Source organism: Brienomyrus brachyistius, chromosome 11 (genome assembly GCF_023856365.1).
Source record: "Brienomyrus brachyistius isolate T26 chromosome 11, BBRACH_0.4, whole genome shotgun sequence".
Taxonomy (NCBI): Eukaryota; Metazoa; Chordata; class Actinopteri; order Osteoglossiformes; family Mormyridae; genus Brienomyrus; species Brienomyrus brachyistius.
This window is the reverse complement of record NC_064543.1, coordinates 14,321,884-14,348,212: the sequence shown is the minus strand read 5'-3', so window position 1 is coordinate 14,348,212 and position 26,329 is coordinate 14,321,884. Positions and strand designations below refer to the sequence as shown.

Below are 26,329 nucleotides of genomic sequence, written 5' to 3'. Positions count from 1 at the left end.
AATCTTAAAGGCGTGCTCTACTTTTATCTTTTGCTTTTAGTCACTTTTAATGCCAACTTATTAATATTTTATTGCACACCTTCCTATAATAGCCATCATGAATCTTATATGCGGAAGGCTTATTAAAAAAAATCTTTAAGATAATGTTAAAATTGAGTATGATGATACTGGAGAGTAGGTGATATCAAGTTCAACATCAAGCTTTCAGTCACTACTCCTCGACATGCATTTAACCCGCTTTCAGTATGTTATCTTCCAGAAACACAGGCTGCCTTTTGCACATTTTCAAAGGAATTTATTGGTTTTTTAGATGCATTGTGGGATCATTACACTAAGAAAACAATATAGATATTTAGTTAGCGATTATATATTAGCTTGGATTTCGTACCATTTTGAGACCAAAGCACAGTTTTGTCTGTGATCTGGCATCCACACCACTCCCTACCTGACTCATATCTCATTGCCTCCAAAACTCCTTTGGACATGTTCTGGGTGGGAATGTGACACCCTTTGTTCTAGGGGAGGTTAGCTTCCAAGGTGCAGGACAATGGTGCCCGTACCAGAAAACTCACCCAGATGAATTTCAGTCAGGAGAAGAGAGCATTCATGGTAAGTAGAAACATATTTTATGCTGTTTCTTTAAATTTCTCTAAAATAATGTAGTTCCAGAAGCAAAAGTCCTATACATGACAGTTGTTTAACCTAAATACACTTTTTGCTTTGGGTGATATTTTTAGCATAAATTCATGGATGGCATTACACATTTAAGAAGGTTAGGACGACAAAAGTAGCAATCACTTTCAAGATATCTAAAATGCAGTAGCTATACCGTAAGTGCCGCTAATGCATGTGTATGTTTTCACTTGAATTCCACAAGAGGTTAACTTTTTGTGAATCGCATAAACAAAACGAAACAAAAAAAAATGTTAAGCTTTATGGAGCAGTGCGAGGCAGCAGTTACTGAAGTACGTTCTGCAATCATTGTATAACTATGGAACTGAACTTTCAGCTGGGCCCTGCTGGATTCCCCATGCTAGATTGTAAGTGTAGTAATGCACAGGTATATGCTTTTATTAAGTGTCTCTGATTAATCAGAAGAACATGTAACTGGAATAGCTAGGTTAGCGCTGTTATAAAGGTGCTGTCACTGGCAAGGAGCAGGAAGTCTTCCAGCAGTGTTGGACACTGTTAAGGCTTTGCTGGGTCTTTCCGTCTTCACTTTACATAATCGCGTATCATGCAAAGAGAGTCGCAGGAGCCTCAGGTAACCAGTCACTGCCAGGTCATTGGGACACTGGGTCTATTTTGAGTGCTGCCCATGTACCCAAAGGTGTTTATCTTAATAAGCAGTCTATGAGTGATTGCTGCCACCCTACCTGGGTAGTTAAGATGCAAACTCTCAGTAAGACTATCCTGGGACATCACTGAAATTCTCATGTTCCATAGGTTTCATGAACTTCAATGGGCTTCCATACCCTTATGAAAACATCATTATTTGGACTACATTAAGGCTGGATCCAGTCATGCCATGGCTTTAAAAACTAGAGCAAGTAAACTGAAAAGTAAAATGGAATTTCAATATTTTAAAACCTAGAGGTAATCTAGAGATAAATTGTTGTTTAAATGAAACTTGCAAAACATACAAACCTTAAATATGTTTGAAAATGACGATCAGTAGGGACATACACTGAAAAAAACAAAATGTTGAAAATGCTGAATCAGTTTTAAATATTTGAAGTAATTGATCACATAAAATATTTGAACTAATCGTAATAAACTAATTATTTTCAACTACTGGATTGAGAAAAAACCATTTGAAGAAACGAGAGCTTTGTTTTATGTTTGCCAGTGTTATCCACTGATCCTGTCTACCAATCTTATTATTAAATGAATCATAAGAAAAACAAAATACCACATAAGGGCATATCACATGATAGTCTGTGATGATTTCACTACGTAAAAATGCATTTACACTTTCAATGCTAACTGGCAATTTCCTGTCTGGATTAAATGTAGTAAAAGTCATAAAGATTATGTTAGATGCAGGAGGATATTGCATAACGCATAACCTGTGAAAATGAGGCCAACCGATCTCAAAAGTGACAAGGCACTTACTTATGTAGAGTGCAGTAGACTGGAAAAAAAACAGACCAGTTTTACTACACTTTAGAAAAAAAATTAAGTGATCTCAAAAAGGCTTCCAGTAGAACATTTCCTGTTTGAACCTGACATGCATTTTTGCTACAACAGCAATAAGTGATATGTACAATTTCACTCAGGCTCAGTTTTTTTTTCAAAATTTCTTTTTATTGATTATGAAACATATCATATGGAAGGCAGAGTCGGAGGGTATCCCAGCAGTATCGGCTTTACACTTCAACCTACGATCCATCCCTCATCGCCCCGCTATCCACCATCCCCGACGCAGCTGGCAGACTGTATGACCAAATAAACAAGCAAAACAACTACAACAACAATACTTAACTTTAGTTAAAAGTAACTAAATAACAACAGAAATAAACAGCTAAGTAAGAAAATAAGGTGCAACTTTACAATACAGCTACCCGTATAAAGAGTTTATGAATGGTGTAAAATCTAGTTATTAATTAGGTTATAACGCTTTGTAAATTATTAAGACAATATAACACAGTTTTCCTTTTATTAATGAGTTACTACCATTTACAAGTGGCAAAAGGGAGCCTAATTGTAAAGTGGCACCGAAAATGAATTAGAAAGTGTAGTGATTATAATGATAACTAAATTAAAATTAAAAGGAGAAAAAAAAATCGAGCTAATTGAATGAACTGAACATACCTTCTTATGGTGTGAAATTATATTTGGAGAACACTTGGAGAATTCCAGAGAGAAAATGACAAAACCTGATAAAGATTGATGTACCCAATATTGTTTCAATGTATTCAGTTACAACCTTTGACTGAATAGGCCATCTGTTTGAGAAGCAAACAGCTTTTGTTTTCCTCTATTTTAACCTAAAATGTCATTATATATTTCTTTCTTTCCTTCCTTCCTTCCATCCATCCATCCATCCATCCATCCATCCAGTCTAATCAGTTATCCTGACCAGGATCCTGGGGGGTGGGGTATCCTAGGCAGAACGGAACATAATGCTGTGGTTCAGCCTGGAGGGGAACAGAGAGTAGAGGTAGGGTTCAGCCATGGTGGTGTGAGGCCATAGTACCACCCATTAAACCACTGTGGCACCCTTAATATTATTTAAATTATAACGATAATTATAATTGTTTTTGGCCTAATACGGTTTTAACGTGCCGCAGGCATAACGTTCTCTACAAGACGAAATAAATGGTTTAATTTCAAGCGCTTTGGATAAGAGCGCACCATTCATAACAGTGTGATCCTCACACCTGGATAAGGTAACGCGTGACGTCACTCAGACTCCTCCCTAAATGCAGGGTTCGGCTTCTCCTCGCGCAGACCTGCCAGAGAGCGAAGGTCGCGAATATCTTTCACTTGAGCTGAAGAAATTAAAACCAAAGAAAAAAATATATATGGTATTTTAACCTTAACTGGGAACGTAAAGTTGGAGATTGTAAATAGCTCGAAAGAACTGCACTTATATAAGCTTCGATAATTTTTAACCGACGTGCTTTGAGTACTGTTTCAAAATATTTTGCTCAAAATACTGCAAGGAATTAGTTTCTGAAAAAGGAAACTGCTGCGGTGGATCTGAGGATTTCGTCTGACAAAATTTCACCAGCGCGACTGTGAACCGAAAGACATTTTTCGGAAGATGGCAGCGAGCGTCGCCTCAGAAAGTGTGTTTCTGTCTGTCCTGCAGCCCAACAACAGTGCGGTGACCTCCTACGCGGTGCCCACCGAAATCCAGCTGGAACATGGGGGCAGCTTGTCGGACGAGGCTGCAAAAGCCAGGAGGGTCCAGCAGCAGGTTCAGCTGCGCCTGGCGGAGAAGACCAGCGTCTCATCCGGCACCCTACCCCGGACGAACGGTTCCGTATCTAATTACGCCGCGTCGGGTGAGTTTAAAGCGCTTTTATTTCCCCAGGGCTGCTTTGGCGTAACTAGTAGATTAAACGCTGAAGTTTCGCCCACCATTGCCCTCATCACAATGTCCGCATTCAAAAACAGAAGGTGGCATCCCTGAAATGTTATTAATTTGGACATTTTATAAATGCATTTAAAGTCGTCAGTAAAATAAACCATTGCAGGGAATGACAGCTAATTGTTCTATAAGTATTTAGCCGCACAATTTGATTTGTAGAAGGCTGTAAAATTAATTGTCTCGAAAATAATGTTATACGTCTAAGTTTGCGCCGGGACAGAAATATTTACTAATGTTGGAAAAACTCCTGTTTAATATCCAGTTGATGTACAGAAAAATATTTGCACTCAAGCACAGGAATGTGTTTTAGTTTCATGTTTAAAGGCATCTAAATTGCGTAGTTAGGAATTAGTGCCTTGCAATATATTATACAACTACCAATAAGTGGTATTCTGCTTAAAATAATCCTGGATGATACTGGGAGATCTATTTACGGTGATTGATGAGTAAAGGTGGAAATTCTGCTCTTCTGCTTGCTGCAGTTTTGGTTCATATCCAGTCAAAAACGTAAGCCAGCCTATATAGTGTGACATCATCGGAGCCAAGTCCCATATCAACTTCAATAAGCCTAAAAAAATTCCGGGTATGTCCTTCAGGGATGGGGAAAATCTGTCAAAAGCTACTTTTTCATAAATTTTAATCTAAGTACTCGATGTTGGTAAGTTTATCCACCTCAATGAGCTGGTTTACTAATACAGCCCTGGACAGTGACAGCCTGTGGACAGTTGGCCTGTCTGAATGCATTTCCCCAGTAACCCTAAACCTTCCATTCTTGTAGAATGTCAGTGTTGTTTTTAGAATTTTGTGTGCATGGCAGCCATTAGCTTAGTGTTGCTGGGATATTTGAAATTTGGTCATGTGGTACATCCAAGTCCCCACTTGCTGAAATAGAAATGTGCAGTGCTCACAAATCTATGCATAAGACTCTGTATGTGATGCAGGTAAAAGCAGCCACGCGTGTCGTTCTTCAGATGACAGCCATTTTGCACCGCAGATGAAAGGACGGGTCTGTGCCAAGAAGTTTGTGGTGGCAATGTGAGCCTCGAGCTGAAAGCCAGACTACCTTTGGTTTTCTCATTCTAAAAGGTTAAAGTTTCACGTTGTAAAAAAGCTGAAGTGGGACTTTTGTGGAGGTTCTGCGTGAGCTTATGCAGAGAAAGCATATTGTCACCCTCAGTATTCAAAACTTCTTGACACTAGAGGCAAATTGCAAAAAAGCAAATGAATGTGATGGTTCATGGAACTGGCTTTGCTCGTATTCTCATATTAAAGAGACGAATGATGACTGGCTATCATATCTTGGCAAAAGCCTCATAGGCAGTTTCGGCAATGGGTGTAATGGTTTTGCCTGTGCTGAAATTTCAAGCAAATTTGCCTTAGGACAAATAGGCCAGGCATTTTCATTGGTTCACGTAAATATTACTAGCCCTGAACCCATTTGAACAGGAGAGGGTTTTCTACTATTACCAGTTCTCCCAGTGTATCCAGTTTCTCCTTGCATGTATATGATTCAGTCTCCACATAGAAATATGGAGGTGTCAGCATGAATTTTGCCTTTCCAGCATGTAAAAGGCATCCTTCCCAAAGGACAAGTGCATAAAGCGTTCCTAACGATGCTATGATATTATTAAAGTTGTAATAAGTAGCTGATAAAAATGGCACTGGCTTCATGAATTTCTAGCAGTTGTGTCACATGAGTAGCGCTGTCTCTTAAATTAAAGTCTGTCCCAGATGAGCTCCATGCAGTTCTCGTCCCATATTTGTCCAGTTTTCCCTCACAACCCAGTGTAAAGTTGGCTATGCAACTGCCCTCTACCAAGACAAAAAAAAAATAGATCAAGAACCAAATGGCTCTACAACAGATTTGACTTGGATGAGCTCAGCACTGGCAAATTGTGTACAGCTGCATACAGTATATGCAGCGCCATCCGCTTGCATGCTAAGTGGAAACCTGCCACGTTGCAGTTATGGAGAATCTTGTGCCATTCAGGCTGACAAATTAAGATGGATGGATTCGAATGTTATGCAATGGAACTGGTTCAACACTAAGCCATAATTAAGGCACAAAACTTGGGTACTTGGGGGGGGGGGGGGGGAGGGGGATGGGGGGTGTTCTTTTTAAAACCAGTGTTGACAGGTTAATACAAACACAAAGACCATGTTCTTTTTTTTCCTCCTGTCTGGTTCCTTTTAAAATTAGAAAATCTGCATCCAATTTTTCTTCCATTTTATTTCTTTCTTAATTACTTCCTTGATAAATGTGAATAAAATAACTTTTTTTGTGTTTTGTAGTGGATTGAAGGTTAATTATATTCTTCCATCTCTGGCAATTATGCCAACATGTTAGTTCAAGCTTCATACTTGACAGAATACTCCAGGTATGTTCCACTGAGCCCTGTGATTGTAACAGGTTAAGGTCTGAGCACAGCGGGCAACCTGCCAGAATGGATACACCCACTGACTAGCCCCAGGCTGACGCACCTAAAAGCGGACCGGTTAACCCCTTATACCTTCCTACAAAAGGCACACAGTTGAGGAAGTAGCATAAATCCCTGTAGTTGTTTGCAGTGCTACACCACTGCGTTTTAGTGCTCGCTCTTCTTTATTTTCATCTAGCTGCGTGGGACATTATTGTTGCAAGAATGGACGATAAAAGCGGAGGAAGAATAGGTTTTGTCTTTGATCACTGTAAAGGACACACCTGGGAGTGCCTCACTAGCTTTTTTTTTTGCTTTTTGCTTTCTACTAATAAATATATATGAAAACGAGGGTGACTGGTCCAATTTTGGCAACTTGATATGTTTTGTAAAAATGTTAAACGTTAGCGCTCTTGTCCTGATGGTCCAGCCTGCCTGTATATAGTGGCTTCAGTGCAGTGGGGATCTGCGGAACCCCATTTTGTGGAACTCAGTGGCATAGGGGGTTGGGGGCAGGGTGGGTGGTTATTAGTTGAGGAATTTGTTTATTTTTGTATATATATATATATATATATATATATTTTAACACCTACAAAGCTGCCACTGAATTTTCATGGGAAGGTACAGAGTTGATAATGGATAGCATGGCAAATTCAGGAGGCCTAGCACTCTATAGGGCCCCCCTGTATCCAAAAATAATGTGCAATTTCATTCGTGGGGGCCCAAAGTGACATTCTTCCAGGGGACACAGAATTTCTAGCTATGTCGCTGCATATACTCCATTAAAACCTAATTCTGGATTTCATTTACATACATATGAATCTTTTAGTTGTCGCTGCGTTAAGTCAAAAGATAAAATCTGCCTGTGGTCAGGTAGAGTGATTTTAGGATGTACTAAAACAGATGCATCCAACTCTTAGTTGAAGTGGGGTCAAACTTCACAGGAGATAATGGACTTTGGTCATCTGGTATTATTCAGGTGTGGTTTGGGTGAGGACGGATAAATGCCTGCCAGACTGGTTTTTCCTTTTCTTTCTCCCCCCCCCGCCCCCCCCCCCTTAGCTTTGAGCATGCATGTCCCACGACACTCATGTGATAACATCCGTATACCTTCCAAACTACGCACGCGGAGTTGTGCGTGTGTCACAGTTACTGAATCTGATTCATGTGGTTGCATTTGATAATGAGAAATCTTTTAATTGCCGTTTGCGCAAGTACATGGGAATTCTTTATGCCTGCCTCATCTTGCTCACTATAGCTTGAGGGTCACAGCACAGTCAGCCAACATGCGGTGCCCCTGGAGCTGGGGTTCAAGGGCGCACAGACGTGACTGTTCTACCAAGCTGGGGCTTGAACCGGCAACCTTCCGATCACAGGCATCACTCACTATGTATTTGTCCACAAAGAAGTACAAACTTTAAAATGTTAAAACAACCACGGCCATGTCAAGGGGGGAATACTGCGATGCATTGTGAAATTGCACAATATGCTTTAATTCTTAACAGCTGAGTTGTTTGCTAGCCCTTGGGCGTGGGTGGGTGTTGGTGTGTGGGGTGTGTCTGTGTATTTTATTTGGTTTAAAAATCATTTTCATGTTTTTTTTTATTATTTTTTTTTTTTATGAATAAAAATATTCCCTTACTTTGCTTACAAAACCATCAGACTGCAACATTTAGGCCACAAAGGCAAGTGAAAGTGCCTCTTATCTAGCATTTTGTGACACAAACAATATAAAAATGCTCTGATAACTGGAGAATAGAAGCACACCTGCTATGCTGCATGTGGGCACCATTTTAATCATTAATATGAATCAGTGTAGAATTTTTTGGGGACTCTAAGCAAATAAAGAGCACAGAAAACAGTTGTGCAGCATGTGATGCAGCTTGCGTCCTGCAGGCTATTTCACCCTTATGGGGTTTCTCCCTCTTTGGAAATGCTGTCAAACATCAAAGTTGACCTGGCAAATTCCTCACCAGAGTCTCATTTTCAAGATATCGCACCATTTGTAACTTTGGAGGAATGTTTTGGTGTGGAAAAACTGGCAAGGAATTCTGTGTTACATTTTCGACAGATTCTTACGGAATAATTCAAGAAAGGCCGTCAGTGGAGGGTTCATTGTGTGTTGCGTTTTGGAGATCCTGGGTTTTTCATTTTTGGGACTTTAGCTCTGACTGGAGCTGGTCCTGTGTCCTCCTCTTTAGGAAGGTTAAATTCTTTGGGCTGTTTGTTTTTGTCAGTGAACCCCAGACCCAGTGTCCTTAAGGCCTATTAATCTGTGGGTGAACCCAGGCTTCGCCATCCCTTTGATAACCTGGAGTGTGGGAGGGCAACTTCATTTTGGAGAAACAGCAGATGTAGCTGACTTGTGTGTTCATGAAGCTTATGTCCGCTTTCTCTGTCCCTATGTTTCTAAAATCTTAGAAGTTTAAGGTCAGTGAACCTCATTCACCAACTGTTCTTAAGAAGAAATGTCTTCTTAAAACCCTCTTATGTTTTAACAATGATTCTAATGTTCATCAATGTTTTCTTGGTTGGAATTTGTTCAAATCTTCAAATCTTTCAAGAATGCATTACATGCAAGTATCTGTTTCTTGGCTTGTTTATTGCAAGCTAAGGCTTCTTAGTCGTGCCTTTATTGGGGATAAAATAATTTGCTTGATTTCCCTTTCTACATATATCATTCTATGCTGGATTACACAAGACATGGCAGGGTGATGTGTTCTGATGCCTGTTACATTTATCAGTTTTGTTTCTTTTGGTACAGTCCCTGAAACAATTATAATTTTTTAATTTTTTGACTCCTTCCGCATTACAAGGAATACAGGGACACCATTGTTTGAAATCAGCCAATAAGAATGTGGAGGTCTGCAGCTCGCAGGTTTTGGGATCTGTTCCTATATCTGGATGGTTGTGAGTTCAAATCCTGTAGCCTGTACAGTTATTGTATCACTGTTGGGTTTGTGAGCAAGGCCCTTAACCCCCAACTGCTCCAGGGATACTAGCTGACCCTACACTCTGATCCTCACTTGGACAAGAGCATCTGCCAAAGTAAGTGTTGAATAAAATCCAAGCAAAATAGCATTATATGATGCTTGTGTTACACAGTGAGTAATCTGTGCTCTTGAGAACCACAACTTAAAAACAACAAAGGTTCTGGGTCTTTATCAGTAACTGAACAGCCATTCTGACCATAAAGTGCTGATAAATGTGAGCACTGCAGTATTCGATGGCTCTCTAACTGGCTGAGATCCATCACCGAAAGCTCACCTGGCCACTGATCTAAATGCTCTGTAAACATGTTACCTCATCTGCATTATAGCGACTTAAAATGCTTTCTCCTCAAACAGCGTGGAAAAACCACTTTGTACTAGCTCAGTTCAGACAATGGGAGTCTTTTATACTGCCATTTCATCCAGAACCTGGGAACAGCAGAAGTGAGCTTCAGTAGGCTGGGCAACACAAAATCCATCTGACAGTCTGTATAAACATTTGCACATGGTGTGAGGTTTGTCACTGATAAATCTCTGGTCCCACCCAGATCTCAGTGTCTGTGGTAGGAGGCCTTTCGATTAACAGTGATTCATGGTGGTTCATGCGTAATACAAAGCAGCCCCAGCAAACCGTTTTGGTTGACGGGTCATGAATGAAGATCCTCATGAGGTTAAGCAGGGCTCTTTAGCAGGAATCCATCTGGCAGGGACTTGAGGTATGTCAGTTACTGTGTATTCCTCATAAGGTTAACCAGTACTTTGCCTGATGTTTTTACTAAGGTTAAACCAGAGGAAGTTCTAGATTTTTTTTAACTTAAGCCAATGTAAAGCACTTTACATATAGTCATAATATTCTAAATAATCTTATTATTGCTAACTTATAGCAATAACTGCCTGCTAGACTTTGCCAGCAAAGACGCTCCTTGTTTTTCCATATCGTCAGGGCTGGAGCGGTGAATTCCTGATACTAATATTGATGGTGATAATGAGGATAATCAGAGTTTCTGAAATCGGTCCTTGGGGACCCCCCACACAGACCATGTTTTTGCTCCCTCCCAGCTCCCGGTCTAGCAGGGAGCTGGGAGGGAGCGAAACGTGCACCGTCGGGCAGTCCCTGAGGACCGGGTTGGGAAACGCCGCAGTAATGGCAGCTGGACAGCTGATGCCGCGTGTGTGTTTATGGTTGCTCTCCTGTGATACTGCTCGGGATCCCAGAGAAATGTACAAAATATTCAGAATTGTTGTGAACTGATCTTTTTTGTTTTTTTAATTTTAACAAGATGAAGTCACTTTTTTTGGTGATTTTTAAAATGCTGCTTGTTCTGACGTTTTAGGTATCCCCAATATCTAGCAATGTGTTTCCCTATTTCTCCAAATTCTGCCTCCAGGATCTCCTTCGTTGACTAATTTCTCCACTCTCCTAGATTACGGAGGTGCCACTGCAATGAAGTTCTCCACCTACAGCCCTGGGTTCAGCTCCAGGTCGCAAATGTACAGCGTGAACAGGACGCTGCCGGTGAGTGTGTCACCATTCTCCGTGGAGCTGCACCTTCACTTCCTGTTTTCCACTCACAGGTGCCATTTGCGTGAGACTATGACAGCAGTCACTAATGAGTTATGAGATGCATAAAGTGTTCCCCTGGCTGCAGGCAGTGTCTATACAATAGTAACGGCTGGTCTCTGACAATTATTTTAAATATGTCAGTGTTCTACTGTCAAGTGCTTTTTTCCCTATTGAGTATTTGAAAATAACAGAATAGCATATGTATTTACAATAACTTGGTACAGCCCCATTCCAAGTCCACATGCACCTCAAACAAAAAGCATCTTGTTTGTTATGTAGCCCATGTGCTCAGGGTGAACTTTTGTTGTGCACCCGGCTCTTCATTCTGTGTGTATGGTCTGGTATGCTTCACGCCTACACCAGAGGAGCAATGTAATTTTAACCATGAATATCACCTTACGAACACTGTTTTCTGTGGCCTGTTTGGTCTCTGAGTTATCCAGACGCTAAAGAAAATCTATTGGGTGTTTTTTTTTTTATACATATATATATATAAATATGCTGGAGGTCTCCTGCAGTGAGAAATGCTGGTTCATACCAAGAGTGAGATTTCTCTGGAGGCTGCTGTCCCCTCTGCCGTGAGGCGCTCTAGCCCATCACGCTGCTATAATGGGCTGCCGCTGTTTGCTGACTGGCTCACACACCAAAGCCAACTTTAGCAATGAAACTGACGAGACCTACATTTTGAAAACCCTGACTGCAACTGAAAGAGAAGTGCTTTGAACTTCCTGTAAATTTCCATATTATCATCATACATCCATCCATCCATTTATTTGCTCTACCTGCTTGTCCTGTGCAGGGTTGTGGGGGAATGCAGCCTATTCCAGAAGCTATGGGCACAGGGCAGGGAATAGCCCATTATGGGATGCTGATGCTACCTTTATTAAGTTTTGATGGCATTAGGATAACAGTTATAAACATTAAAATCCAGTGCAGGCAATGTCCACTGTCACCTCTCCAGACGTGAAGAATTTGGTTCGCTGTGTTAATTCCAATTGTTGTGGTGCCGAGACGTTCAATGTTTTAATATGTGGGCTGCAAATATTAAACTCTTGAATGAAGTGGAATGTCTTTGCTGGAAGATCTTGGAGATGCCTCCATTTGGTGGCTCTTTCAGATTGCGTGCTCACTGTTTTTGTTCACTTGCTTGCCTGTTTGCTCTCCAGGTGCATGTGGCAGTGTTTAAAGTCAGCATGGGTTATTTAGCTTATGCTTATTTCATATCTCCCTTGTTTTAACCACAGCCCGCCCGTGTGTCCCAGTACTCCGCCGGCTACTCGTCTCGCTCCGCAGTGGATTTTGGCCCTCGAATGAGGCCCAGCGTGGCGGGTGCCGTCGGGGGCAGTATGTACCAGGAGGAGCTGCCAATGGCTGGCTACCAGACCAGCCGCCAGCAGGTGTTGACCCACACACTGAGCCGGCCCGACCCAGAAACCATGTCCCTGCACTCCATGCGAATGTACAGCATGCCTCCGCAGCCCAATCCTGTTTCAAACTGGGTGGCCCAGGACGGCAGCGAGGGCAGCCTGCTGTCTGAGCGCGAGGCCGGGCCATACCAGGCACCCGTCTACGCCACCACCAACGGTTATTCCACCCAAGTGCGGCAGGTCTCCTCCGCGCCCTCCACCATGCGGCGCTCCCTCAGCGGCACACTGGGCCAGGCGATGATGGCCGGCGGCGGTGCCACCACCGCCGAGTTTGTGCAGCAGCAGTCGTTCAAGGGCCCTGCCTTCCGCACCATCAGCCGCATAAACAACCGTAGCAACCGCATGAGCATCGGTTCCATGTCGTCCGCCGGCGGCATGCAGCAGCAGATATCCGGCAATGTCTATGGGAGCAGCAGCCGTATGGCCATGGGCCAGATGGTGAGCAGTTCCCCAGGCAGCGTGGTCCTCATGCAGCCGCGCCAGGCCACCCTGCCTCGCGCTCTCTCCGTCAAAAGCCTACACAGCGTGGGCAGGGGCGCCGATGTGATGGACAACTGGAACATGACTGGAAGCATGGGCAACCTGAACGGGTGAGGAACTGGCCGCCGTCCTCTCCGACAAACCCCTGGGTCAGTGTCTTTTGCGGGGACGGTGTCATTGAATCTCCTTTCATCAACTGTCAGATAGCAAATGGCTCCCTTTGTGGGGAGAGGTTTCAGTGGGTGTGCTTTAACCGCTGCATTAACATCCCAGCATGTCTGGAGAAATAATTTTTGTTTTTGTACGCAAGCAGCCTTTGTTACCCAAAAACATGATTATTGGTTGTGGATGTTCTTCGTAAGATTAAGTCCTCTCGTGTCTGATGTGCTTTAAGTGTTTAGTGAAGGAGCAGCTCTGGAAAAATGCTGAAATGGAGTCTGCCCGCCAGGCGGGATTACAGAAGCGGGGCAGGTCTGGGTGTGGCTGAGCTGCGCAGCCCTATTCATGCTAGTGCTAATGAAATTTGAGTGTTGAAAATTGCTGCATAAGTGCATGGGCGAAACTCCACAGTCTCCCTGAGGATGTGTTTTGGACAGCAGCGTGTGGGAATGCACTTCTGTGTGTCGATATGGTGCTTAATCACACCCCCCACGCCCGCCCACCCCACCCTGTCTCTCCCTACAGGTTCACTAACATGGATATGAATACAGCAGTCAACTACCTAAACCTGCAAGACCCAGAAATGCAGGTGCCAGGGGCCGCGTACATCCAGCACGAGTGCTACCATAATCGTGAGGCCAAAGAACAGGTACAGATCCAACATTTTCTGCTCTGCTGTGTTATTCTCTGTTCACATGGGGCCTTTTATGTAGCGTGCTAATAAACTTTATTTGTAACGGCAATACATGAAATGCATTTACATAAATGGCAACAAGTGAATTACAGTTATACTTGAAAGAAATGTGCCTTATTTTTGTAACCTAATAGCGAAAAACAAACTCAGGGTGGAGCACAAGGTAGTTGCTGAGCTTTTTCTGGGCTAATTAAATTGGGTCATGCATACTGGACCAGCCTGTCACTAGAAGGTGAGAGGTTTTTAAGGGACTCGCCTCATTTCTGGTGCCTCCCCACCTCCCTGCAGGTACGCCAGCTCGGGGGAATCTCAGCCCTGGTGCAGCTTTTAAGCAGTGATAACCAGGAGGTCCAGCGCTATGCCACAGGTGCCATGCGCAACATCATCTATGAGAACGTACAGAACAAGACAGCACTCATCGAGGCGGGCGGCATCCCCCAGCTGGTGAATGCGCTTGCGGAGCCTGACGATGAGCTTCGCAAGAACATCACCGGTATTTACATTTCCTTATTAAGCACAGCATACAGACAAGAAAATGAGGTCAGATAATGCCCTGATTAATTGGGTTAAGGGCCATGCTCGAGGACTCCATGCTGAATCAGTGTACCAGGCATGGGGTTTGAACCAGCAACGATCATGGGCACAGTGTCCTACCATGCAGAGTCACACACCACACCCAAAATACCACCCTCGTTAGGACTCGAAGCCACAGTCTCTGGGTTGCCTTATCCATTAGGTCACTAGGGCTGTAGCAGTGGTGCTGCATCCGATGCTCCTTATGGGTCACGACCTGTGGCATGCAGCCTGTTTAACCTTTTCAGGGTCTCTTCAGTCAAATGCTATGCATGGACGTCCTTAGTCTCCACACTACCTGGTTTCCCTACCCAATGCCTGCAGAAGCCCCTGCTTCCATCTCAGCAAAGCCAGACTTTTCACACGGTGCCCCATCTGCTGTAACAGCTCTGCATGCCTCTCCTCTAGTCTAAGCTCTGATGTTGCCCCCAGCCAAAGTTAAACAGTCCTTGAGATTCCATCCTATAGGACGCCAGTGCGCACAGTCGTTCTGAGGGCCAACCAAAATAAACATGAGTCACTGGTTTATCTCTCTAGCACTTCTGTGTGGGAATCTGCTTCACACTAAACTTCCTCATGCTCTAGATCAGTCAGGCTTTGCTCTGAGGCTAATATTATCCTGACTAAGACCTGCATCAGTTACTATAAGCTTGTTAGTGCTTCTGCTAGGTTAGCGTACGTGCTGTTTAATAGCTAATAGTACAAAACTGTTTGCATTCAAGGTGAAAATTTGAAAACATTAACGATTAACATGAATGGTGAATTAGTGACGAACAAAACTCTGCTTCCCTGCTAGCTCACTAATGTTTGGAATTGTTTGTAAAGTAAGTCATTTTCAGTGGGAGCGGACTGGCTTATTTCAGTGGAGGTGGTTCACAGATCGTCAGTGATGTATGGGGTGACTCCCAGGGAGGAATTTTCTTCCTATGGATCTCATGAGTCTTACTCATTACAGATGCCTAAACATGATTCATGTGTGCATGTGTCAGGCCAGATGGTTTTTTTTTTTTTTTTTTTTTTTTTTTTTTTGTTTGTTCTTTGTAAATTCTGTCTCCAGGTGATGTCTAGAGAGCCTAGTTGTTGTCAGGCATCTTCAATAGAAAAATATCATTACACAATATTTAGGTTCTGTTTGGATATGCAGCATGGCCTGGCTGGAGGCATATCGTATTACAGAAGAGTAGTGCACAGGACAAGACCTGAACCCACTTCTTGAATGAGGCTAGGTTCCTGCAGGCCAGTGCTTGCACTCTGCTCCTACCAAGAGTCAGTTCTGCTCGCCTGAAGAAGACTTTCTCTGCTTCTCCCTAGGGATCTTATGGAACCTGTCCTCTAAAGACAACCTTAAGGAGAAGCTGGCAAAAGAGACACTACGTGAACTCACAAAGACGATCCTGCTCCCCCTTTCTAATACGGAAGGGTCTGAAGGGATCCAACAAAGCCCATCTGAGGTGGACATTTTCTACAACACCACTGGCTGCCTAAGGTACAAGGGCATGTGGCAAATGGCTACAACATATGTGTCTCCATTCAAGCACTTATCTTAACTGTAGGGTAGCCTCGTCTCATTGACCCTGCTGGTCTTGGTACCTCCTCACTTAGGAACTTGAGCTCTGTGAACGAGAAGACACGACGTCAGATGCGGGAGACGTCTGGTCTGGTTGACTCCTTGGTGGCCTACATTCAGAGCTGCATCGAGAGCAGCAAGGTGGAGGAAAAGGTGAGGCAGCTGCTGAATGATTGGCTCTATGGTAGATGTCTTGAACAGGATGTGTCTTATTTCCACTGTGGAGTGAGCCATAGAAGTTTGCTAGTTTTACTCGCACAAAAATGATCTGAGGGCAGAAGGAACAATGGTTATCTCTCCGAACCAATCAAATTGTGGAGGAGGTGGGTCCAAGCAACCTCAGGAGGCCGGACCTAGACATTTGATTGGGTAGTCCCACATCTTCTAGTTGCTTGAACCCACCTCCTCTACAATCTGATTTGGTTATCTCCCTGAACCAATTGTTGTTCCTTCTTCCCTCAGAACATTTTTGTGTAAGTAAAACTCCCGTGAGCTAAAAGTGTCACCGGTCATGTGCTGATCAACAGGTGACCTTGACACTAATTCCTCTGGCCCATGCTGTTTCACTTTCAGGGTGTGGAGAACAGCGTCTGTGTACTGAGGAACCTGTCTTATCAGCTGTACAGTGAAATGCCAACTGATGTTCAATTACGACTGGAGGGACCCACACGGGGGCAGGATGACCTGAAGAATGACCCAATTGGGTGCTTCACCCCACAGAGCAAGAAGGCAAAGGATGTATGAGGCAGCATTTAAATATAAAATACATGAATACATATTTGTCAGTTGCACTTCCTGAAAGGTATATTCCTTGGATTTAAACAGCAGGTGGCACGATGACTCATTGCGTAGTACTGTGCCCTCACTCCTCCAGGGATCAGGGTTCGAATCAGGCCTCTGCTCTGCGTTTTTGGAGTTTGCATGGTTTTCTTGTGTTGCCTAGGTTTCGTCCAGGTACTTTGGTTCCCTCCTGCAATACAAAGACATGCCATTAGATTAACACTTACGTTAGGATACAGTCACATTGCCCATATACTGTGAGTCTATGCACTCTGTGATGGACTGGCACCCCAGCTTGGGAGAGGCTTCAGGCCCCAGTTTTACCCTGACCAGAATCAGCATTTAGAAGATGGAAGGAACCACACAGAGCCGAATACTGGGTTCTTAGAAATGAGTTAAATCGTTTCTTAGATTACAACTGATCATTCTACGCACTGAAAAAATCTAGTGAGAAATGAATGTGTGTAAAACTTGCTGTGAATATTGCTTTGACCTTCTGACATTTTTATTCTCATTTATCTTTTGGTCTCACTACAGAGACAAAACCAGGATATATCCACTTTTACAGAGGTGTCAAAGGTACCCAAGGGGCAAGAGTGGCTCTGGCACCCCAGTGTGGTGAGGTTGTATAACCTTGTGCTGCAGCGCTGTGAGATCAACGCTGTCACGCGTGAGGCGGCTGCTGGCGCCCTGCAGAACATCACTGCTGGGGACAAAAGGGTGAGTTATACCTCGAGTGGATGAAAATAAGTGGGGCACCTCATAGAAACACAGTGAGCCTCAGTCTCGGCAAAGTAACCATGGGCGGCATTCAGGCAGATGTTGTTTTAAATATTCATAGAACAGCAGCTGCTTATTACACAAGCTCATTAATTTTTTATCTTTACTGTAAAATCTTTTAATGAATAATAGTAAAAAAGTGGCCCCAAGGGAGGTGAATGGGATATGATCTCAGATCAGTAGCTGGCACTGGCAGTACAAGAGAGGGTGTACAATCCGAGCCAGTGAAAGTCAGTGCCCTTGCTATGTAGAGCAGGTTCTGGTCAAGATAAGGTCAGCTGCCGCCTTTGTAAGTGGGAGGAAGACAAGCAAGGGAGAGAATGAAAAGCTGGAGTGGACTATTGCACCCGAGAGCTGTGATTGGTTACCTGGCACTCGGTTGTTGCAACCTGCTTCTGGGTGTGTTGGGAAATAGTTCTGACAGTAGAATGGCTGTTAAAAGATTTATTTATGGCTGTCCTGTAGAAACAGTCTGGGGGTTGGTGCAGGTGTAAGATCTATAGCTATTAAATAAGAGAACTGGATTTAACATGGCAAACTGTGAGAAACTGTACTGTTACCACAATTCTTTAGGCAAGTTTGTTCACATTAGTTAATCAGGTTTTTTTATATATCATTGTATTTTACTTCCTCAGACAAGGCTCCCTTGCATTCTACCTTTCAGTCATCTGATGAAAATGTCACACTGATTTAGCTGGATTGCTAGCTATGCGTACCACATGCAGTACTGATTTTTTTTTTGCTTGCTGTTCCAGGGACTTTCTATGTTGGCAAATGTCTATCCGCCTTACACAAATAACCCTGTCGTGGTTATGTTACCTTGCAGTTTTTTTTTTCTTATCAGTCTGTCAATTTTCGTCATCTGCTTATCCAGTCAATACAGGATGATTAATTTCTCTTAGTCTGAGATGATGGTATTTGCTGGCTTTTATTGATTCCTCCCCCTCGTCCTCCACTAGTGGGCTTCTGTTCTGAGCAAGGTGGCACTGGAACAGGAGCGAATTCTCCCGGTACTGCTGGACCATCTGCGTACCGATAATGATATGGAGCTGCGCTCTCTCACTGGCTTCCTCCGGAACCTCTCTCGTCATACCAAGAATAAGGGTGATATGGGTAACTGTCAATCCTGTCACTATTGGCACTGGATTCATTGTCTCTCTAGACCATTAGTATTTATGGGGACTTAATCTGTTGCCTTTTATTTCCGTTAAGTATTGCCTTCTATTAATTAAATTCCTATTACTACTAAATGGCTATTATGAAAAACATGTGGATTGGAGATGTCCCCATGGCTTTGGGCTACCAGCCTGTCACACATACAGTGTGTATTTGGATAAACCTTTCTTTCGGGGTTTCCTTTTCCAGCCACTAAGTTGGTGTCCAACCTGCTCACCAAGCTGCCCAGTGATGGTTATCAGAAGGATCCTTCCACTGATGTCGTGTTGAACATCTGTGGCACCTTGAACAACCTGGTGGCGGGAAGCTCCGTGGCGGCTCGGGATATCACCTACTTTGACGGGGTGCAGAAACTCATTGGGATCAAGAACTGCCGTGACAGCAGGTATGATGGCAGCATGTGGGTCTGCGAGATTAGCCACTGTGACCATGATCGGAATGTCGCCAATTCGTGCCGAATGGGTATGGGACGAATTCGTGCACCCGTGGGTCCTTGAGTAAGGCACTTAATCCCCAGATGCATGGGTGCCACTGCAGGTGGCTGCCCTTCGCCTCCAAACTTGCTGTCACCTACATGTGTGTCATGGAGAGCGAAAAGAGAATTTCCCCATGGGGATCGATTAAAGTATCATTATTAAAAGTTGGATTTTACTAGGTAGTCAGCCCTGTATTCCAAACCTGTTCCTTAAGAAATTGCACTGTTGCCTGAGGAGGTTTGACACGTAAAACTATTTGCAAATAAAGTTTGCGTATGAAAGCAGACATGCTGAAGTCAGGGTACTTCGGTATGTAAACATGGCTTCGGCTTAACCACTATAAGCAACAAGGAAAAAGGAACTGGGGGAAATGGGGTTAAGCGCCAGGGACGTAGACACTCTGCTACCAAAGCGGAGGCTGGAAATTCCCAAAGGATGAATAAAGTCAGTTTTGTTAGATATTTTCTCTGAGCTGCCGCATTACATGTTACTGAAGCCTCTTTGTAAATCTCAATTATCTCCCACTGACACCCATAAAACTCTTATTAAACAGATATTAAAGCTCTTGGAATTTCCATCAGAATTAACAAATGAAAGTCCTCAAAAGGCATAGGAAAGAGCTATTCAGTGATCTTTGCCTAGCTGATATGGGAGCCAAAGTCCCAAGGTGTGTCTAGAGCCACTTCTTGGAGATAAGCTGTCTAAGCAGCTGGCAGTAAGGTTTCACAGAACCTCTGGAGTCCCTGCTTTACACAGGCAAGCCCAGTGTGCTCCAGGCAATACAATAAAGCATGCAGAAAATGACATTCTAATCCCTCCTGATGGGTGGGGGTGGGGGGGGGGACTCCTTGTGGTAAGTGTGGGGGGTCCCCAGCTGAGAGTGTTACAGAATTTCTGTTTGTCCCTCAGCCCGCCGAAGCAGAAGGCTGCCAAAGCAGCTGCCACCGTGCTCTGTAATATGTTCCAGTACAAGAAGCTTCATCGGGATTACAAACAGGTGAGGGACCTGGGCTTTGGGGCAGTGCAGACCACCGTCAGGGCTGACCGTGACCTTCAGAATGTGCCCCACAGTGAAGCAGTTTGCACAAGACAGTACACTTGAACTGAATCAGTGGGTAGTGGGTCACATGTTGCCTGGTTTTGAATTCGGTTAATGCCTGAATAGATTTGAACTCATGCTTTGGAAGTAAATAATTCTCTTAGTTTACTCCAGTGTTTCTGAAATCGGTCCTCTGAGACCCCCAGACAGTCCGTGTTTCTGCTTACTTCCGACTCTGTAGTATAAATGTGATTTGTCTGGCAGCAAGGGAGGGAGCAAAAACATGGACCATCTGGGGGTCCTTGATGACCAGATTGAGAAACACTGTCCCTTCCCACTGGGAATAAACCAATCATACATTACCAATCCTCTTCTCTTTCATCTTTTCCGGTGATCATTCCCGCCCAGCATCTCTGTTCTCTCTCTCTCTCTCACCCTCACCCTCTCTTAACCCCACAAAGAATCTGTCCACTACCAAGCGGTGACCTGCTTTAAGGAAGTCGCGCTAACAACATAAACATTAAATGCCTCCTCATGTTTTGAATACTATTTGTTTCCGGAATCTGTTTTCCTGCATTTTTTTAACCCTCAAAGCATTTCACTGCATCATGTTTCTGGCCCGATGAGCATGATTGGTCAGGTTGCTGCATGGGTGTTTCCTGGCCTTGTGGAGGTTTCCTTTCTTCAATCCCCCCTCCCCCAGTGGAAAGACATGCAGCTGGTAACTGCATTGCTGTGTGCAGGCATGCATGTGCTTAGTGATGTAGTACCGTGCGAAGATCTTGGGCATTCAAGGAAAATGATGTTTAAACATCAGTCTTCATGTTAGTGTAAAACTATGATGATGTGGCTGTTAAAGGGCCAGTGTAGCTAAAACCTCTCCTAAAATTCTCCCTGAAATAAACCCCACAGTGTTTGCAGCATTCATCCAAACCACCATTGCAGCCCTTAGCTTTAGCTTTTTTTTTTTTTTTTTTTTACTTGACCGCTACCATACCATGTTTGGCCAATTAGTACCCCATTGATTATATAACTAAGTGCATTTATCAATTAATTGAATTGGTGGTGAAAATGATCAAATACATGGAATGGTTGGGATGCTCCAGTGAGGTTGGGGTTCATCTAGCCATCCAACAGGATATCATTAACTTTTTTGGAGAAGGATTTTTTAAGTTTTGTTGTGTAGCTTAATTTTCAAATGTTCTAATGATAATGATTTTTTTTCAGAACCACAACTTAACCTTTAACATTTCCTTTGACTGCCTAAGACTTGCACAGTACTGGACATCAGTTTTCCATCCATGGTGCCCTTTAATCGTTCTGGTCAGCCTGACTGTAATGAAAACAGTCACAGAGGACATAGTAATTACATTTCAGTGAAGTTAGTTTGGTTTCTAAACTATATATTGTGTCAACCAGTACAATTCTGTCCTGCAGCATAGTGAATCCTACCATTGCCTTTTAGACTTCTTCATTAGATCCCTAAGTCAGCTGTTGTCTTGGAGAACCCTTTGTAATCATTATGAGTGTGCTCACGCTGTAATATGATGCTAGAACATCAATAAATTATTAATCCTTGGAAAGGCGTATATTACACTCAGTACATTCAATCTCATTACTATTGTTAAATATCAGGGTTAGACAGGGCATTTCAAATTTCATAGCAGTTAGTATCTAATAAAAATTTTTATTCTAATCCCAATCACTTGTATCTACCATTTAGATATCTAGACTCATGGATTTTGAATATGATCGCTAGATATTTCATTACGAAGAGAAAGTTTAAACCTGTCAGCATCTTATTTGTAATGATGGTTTCCCCAACGTTACTTTCAAAGTTTGCTGTCCTGTTAATACTGATAGACCGTTCATTGAGCCTTTTCATGATTTTGAAATTTAATAACATAACTGGGCATCGATTTTCAGCATTGCTGAAAAAACCTTCATTTGCACATTTTTCTAAACCACTATTTTTTTTTTCCATTTTTTTACAACGTCTTAAATCATGGAAAAACAGCGCTCATGTCATTCAGCATTTTAGCCATTGCTGTTGACATTTAAAGGTGTGTGGTTGCGTATCATATTTGCGTGTGTGAATTTATACTTTCTGTCCCTGCCCTAGCCGTAGGCTGTTTTCCCTTGTTTGAAATGCTAACAATGTGAATGCGCAGGTGCGTGCTTTCGCACAAACGCAGCCTGTTGCACACGTGCACATATAACACAGTGTCCAGGAGGCGGGAACATGCCTCGCCCGGCTCGCCTTCGTTTCCACGGTCCTCTACTTCAGCATGCCCACAGAGTGTCCCTGTTCTTTTTTTTTTTTTTTTTTTTTTTTTAAAAAAGACCATCCAACTTTCTTTTTACCTAATGCTTCCTCGTTGCTGTTGGTGTCCCATTTACATGGAAGCGGCTGGAAGTCTATTCTGCTTGGTTGTTATGGTCAAAACTGCAGACAGGTCATATCGTACATGTTTATCCAACACATTCGGTGTTCGGTTTATTATTGATACAGGGCAGTGAAACCACATTCCGTTAGTAACCTTTGGCCTCCCTGTACTGTGTCCACTGACATGCCTCTTTTTTTCTCTTTACAGAAAGGGTTCACGAGACAAGACTTTGCGGACATTACCGTATAAACCTTTACTCTTTATTTTCCACCTGCAAGATGAGTTTGCATCTCTTCCGCCCCAGGCAGGAATATTCAGCAAAAAACGCTAGCTGTAGACAATCAGCTATGTGCTGTCCATTCAGTCAAAGCGGCAGCCCTAACTGTAGGGGCTGATACAGGACAAGCTACCACAAAGGACCATTTGTGCTCATTATCTGGATATTTCCCTCCGATTGGATGTTTAAATATTCTTCATGACTTTTCCCCTGGCAACTCAAAAGTAGCATCCAAGCAGATTTCAGGGATGGGGGAATGAGCTCCTACTCCCTATGTTTCATACCTAGTCTCCTTTTGCTGGCTCCGGACTGAGCACTGCCGTGTTTGTGTGTTGCTGAGAGTACTAGACAGGGGCTGTTCAAATCACGGTCCTCAAGGGCCGAGGACTGCTGATTTTCCAGCCTTCCTTTACCTGTGAGGTGGGTGTGAAGGCTCAGTGGCCAATCAGAATCAGTAATTATTAAACTAACTACCTGGGAGAACTGAAAACAAGGCCTGGATTTGGAATTGAGGGCCAGATTTGAAGAGCTGTACTTATACCCTTCTTTGCATGCCTGCTGTCAGATCCCCTTTTTCTGCAGATCACCACCACATGCCACTCATATTCTGGCAGCAGTTACTGTGGAGATAAGGGTCACATTTTTACCCTGAGTGTTTGTAGCTGACTGATGTGGTTCAATCTGGTTTCCTGTCTGCCTTGCCTTCACACACAGGGGAGTCAAACAGTTTTCTTTCTCCAGCAATCTGTATATTATGGATTTCCTCAAAGTCCCGTTAAATCATGAATCTTTGAAACTTTAGAATTGTTCTTGTGTATGTTAAGAGTTCAAGTTTGTTTAAAACAAATATTGAGCAGGTTGAGAGATCTTGTAGTATACACTGGGTCAGGGATTTTGTATTTGTCTTTTTTCCTGCTTTTAAACTCGCCTGTTTTATTAAATGCTGTAAAATGGTGGTAAATACTGTAAGTTGGACAGTCAGTTTGGTGCCTATGTAAGCGTGTTACCATTTTCTGGTGCTCAACATAATGCTTGGCTAAGATTTATCCTTAGGAAAATGTATAATATGATTGGTCTCCACTAAATAAGTGCCTAGTTAATGAAGTAACTGGTTAATGATCACAGTGGGCCTCTCTGAAGGTTTTTTTTAAAAAAATCTAATAAAAAAAAAATAGAAAACAACCTGAAAACAGGTTTACTGATCCCACAAACGACCAAGACAAAAATATTTGCCGAGGGCAGCTAAACTGCTCCTTCTGAAACAGCTCTTTCAGTATAATGTCAGAAAGGTTCTGGGTGCTGCTCATTTTCATTTTCTTGCCAGGTTTTTGGTAAACCAAACTTGTTCTACTTTTAATTACTTAAATTAAGCAGCACCATAAAAGTAACCGTTTTTGCAAATTACATCCAATAGGTACCAAACCCCTTTAATAATTTTATAGTATTTAGTTACCTTAAGTGCCTATAAAGGGAGTGTTTTGAAAGTGGAAATATTGTGTAAAAATGTATTTATTTAATTGCTCTTAACAGAATTGTGATTGGTTTTATTTTTTAAGTTCTTAAACTAAAAGAATGGTTTCTATTATTCTTTGGCAAACTGACTAAATCTAATCAAAATATTATGGATCTTAAACCCATTAAAGACTGCTTCAGCAAGTTAACTTTTTCGCTCTAATATTTTTGCACCTAAATGGGAGTTTGCTTGGTTTCATACTACAATTTCTGGTCTCAAGTAGGCCTGCACTTCCAGCTCTGTCCACCGCATGGCAGCACTGAAACATAAAGTAATTTTACTGTATTCTGGTTACTTGTTTGGTACTGTGACAGTCCATTAGTCCTCCTTGAAATACTTAGAGCTGTAGTCCCGTTGTTGAGTTACAGCCAAAATTATTTCTGTAGCTTATAGTCTCTGGTAGGCTCTATGTTCTCATTTTGTATGTAATATTCATTTGGAATAAAAATAAAGAGCTTAGACATGCATTGGATTGAATTTCTAAAAGTAACACATTTATGCTTTTGACTAATTGCATGTTTGATGGGTTACAGGCCTGGATTTTTCTTTATTCTTTACTGATGCTGTATTTTTTGGTTTTGAGTGAGTAAAATGAAACACCAGTAACCCTAATACTAATTTCTCTTGTAGAGGGACGGTATCTCATGATAACATTTAAACCAAATAGATAACAACCGTATATGGCCATTGTTCTTCTAACTCTGTTTGACGTCATTTAATGAAACTCCTGTTGACAGAAGTTTCGAACTGCCAGGTCAAATAAAAATGAACAACTGAAGTTTAGCTGAGCTGCAGGGACATTAACAAAACGCCGCTGCTTATAAGGTGTGGTAGCAGTCACATGTGTAGCATGTATAGAAAGCAGTTTAGGGAGCTCTCAGGCCACACACTTGACGTATGTTTCTTTATGTGCTCGCTATCCGTTGTCCCCCTAATCTGAATCTATATGTATGTCCACTTTGAACAAGAGGCCTGCTCTTTTGGGTTAGTTTCACGGGAAGGGCCAGCTCCACCAGTTCAGGGGCCCTAGGCAATGCTTCACTTGATCAAGAAAACTGATGATCCTTTCACTTTCTCCACAGCGCACACAATAAAGTGGCTCTGGGCTACTAAGATCAGTTGTAGTTCTGAATTAATTTCCAGGTCATGCATTTTGTTCCAGCAGTCTGCCCTCTGCGTAGTTTAAAATGAGTGAGATCTCTTGGTAAAACATGTAGAGCATAAACAATGGGATACAAGACATTTCTCAGTGTTCTCTTCTACTTTGTTATGCACTGGACATGTATATGACTGTGACAATTAAAACTACCTCATGCGATATAAAAATAGCTTTATGAAAAGAGCATTGCAACAGTACCACTGTAGAAGAAAAGGAAGGTAGGAGTGATCGTAACTTGATAGTAAGAGCTTTCTTTATATCGTATATCACTGAGAATAAGCGAATTATCAGCACACAAGCCACTGTCATGTAATCGATACCTATGTTCGTCATCCACATGGGCAGGAAGCCAATCAGGATATGGCTACAACTGCAAAGGAGAGATTATTTCTGGATGCAGGCTGATGTCCTAGTACAGGGCTTTTCAAATCTGGACCTCGATTCCAAATCCCGTCCTTGTTTTCAGTACTCCCAGGTAGTTAGGTTAATAATTACTGATTCTAATTGGCCAGAGAATTCACGCCTGGCTCACAGGTAAAGGAAGGCTGGAAAACCAGCAGTGCTGAGGGCCGTGATCTGAATAATAGGGTCCTAGTTGGTCCAGTGTACATAGACTGGCATAGAAACATTGAGATCAGCATAGCAGTCAGTTTACTCCGGATGAGTACTGGATGTGAAACTACCTGCAATATCATGTTATATCATTGTTATGTGAAATTTAATGTAATTTTGTCTCTCGTGCAGCCCTTGTTCACGTTTCCTGTAGTGAGTG

At 42.7% G+C, this 26,329-nt stretch overlaps 1 protein-coding gene across 2 annotated transcripts; it reads left to right on the top strand.

Annotated features, from left to right (window-relative positions):
* The first annotated feature begins 459 nt into the window (after positions 1 to 459).
* On the top strand, positions 460 to 24,865 carry LOC125704077 (plakophilin-3-like). Of its 2 annotated transcripts, XM_048969385.1 has the most exons (14): positions 460 to 609; positions 3,818 to 4,013; positions 10,931 to 11,022; positions 12,315 to 13,087; positions 13,662 to 13,785; positions 14,119 to 14,323; positions 15,715 to 15,889; positions 16,006 to 16,123; positions 16,544 to 16,708; positions 17,288 to 17,470; positions 18,490 to 18,643; positions 18,896 to 19,091; positions 20,092 to 20,179; positions 22,816 to 24,865. In XM_048969385.1, the coding sequence occupies exons 1-14, from the start codon at positions 577 to 579 to the stop codon at positions 22,855 to 22,857; spliced, it is 2,544 nt and encodes an 847-aa protein (XP_048825342.1). In that variant the 5' UTR covers positions 460 to 576; the 3' UTR covers positions 22,858 to 24,865. The 2 variants fall into 2 exon arrangements, with proteins under 2 accessions (XP_048825342.1, XP_048825341.1); XM_048969384.1 differs by lacking the exon at positions 460 to 609 and having other exon boundaries at positions 3,432 to 4,013.
* Positions 24,866 to 26,329: the final 1,464 nt, after the last annotated feature.

Excerpts from the sequence above, each read along its gene's own strand:
- LOC125704077 (XM_048969384.1), top strand. The coding sequence starts at position 3,770 with ATGGCAGCGAGCGTCGCCTCAGAAAGTGTGTTTCTGTCTGTCCTGCAG. Across the intron at positions 4,014-10,930 it reads ATCTAATTACGCCGCGTCGG|ATTACGGAGGTGCCACTGCA; the intron begins GTGAGTTTAAAG and ends CCACTCTCCTAG. Across the intron at positions 16,709-17,287 it reads AGAGCAAGAAGGCAAAGGAT|AGACAAAACCAGGATATATC; the intron begins GTATGAGGCAGC and ends GTCTCACTACAG.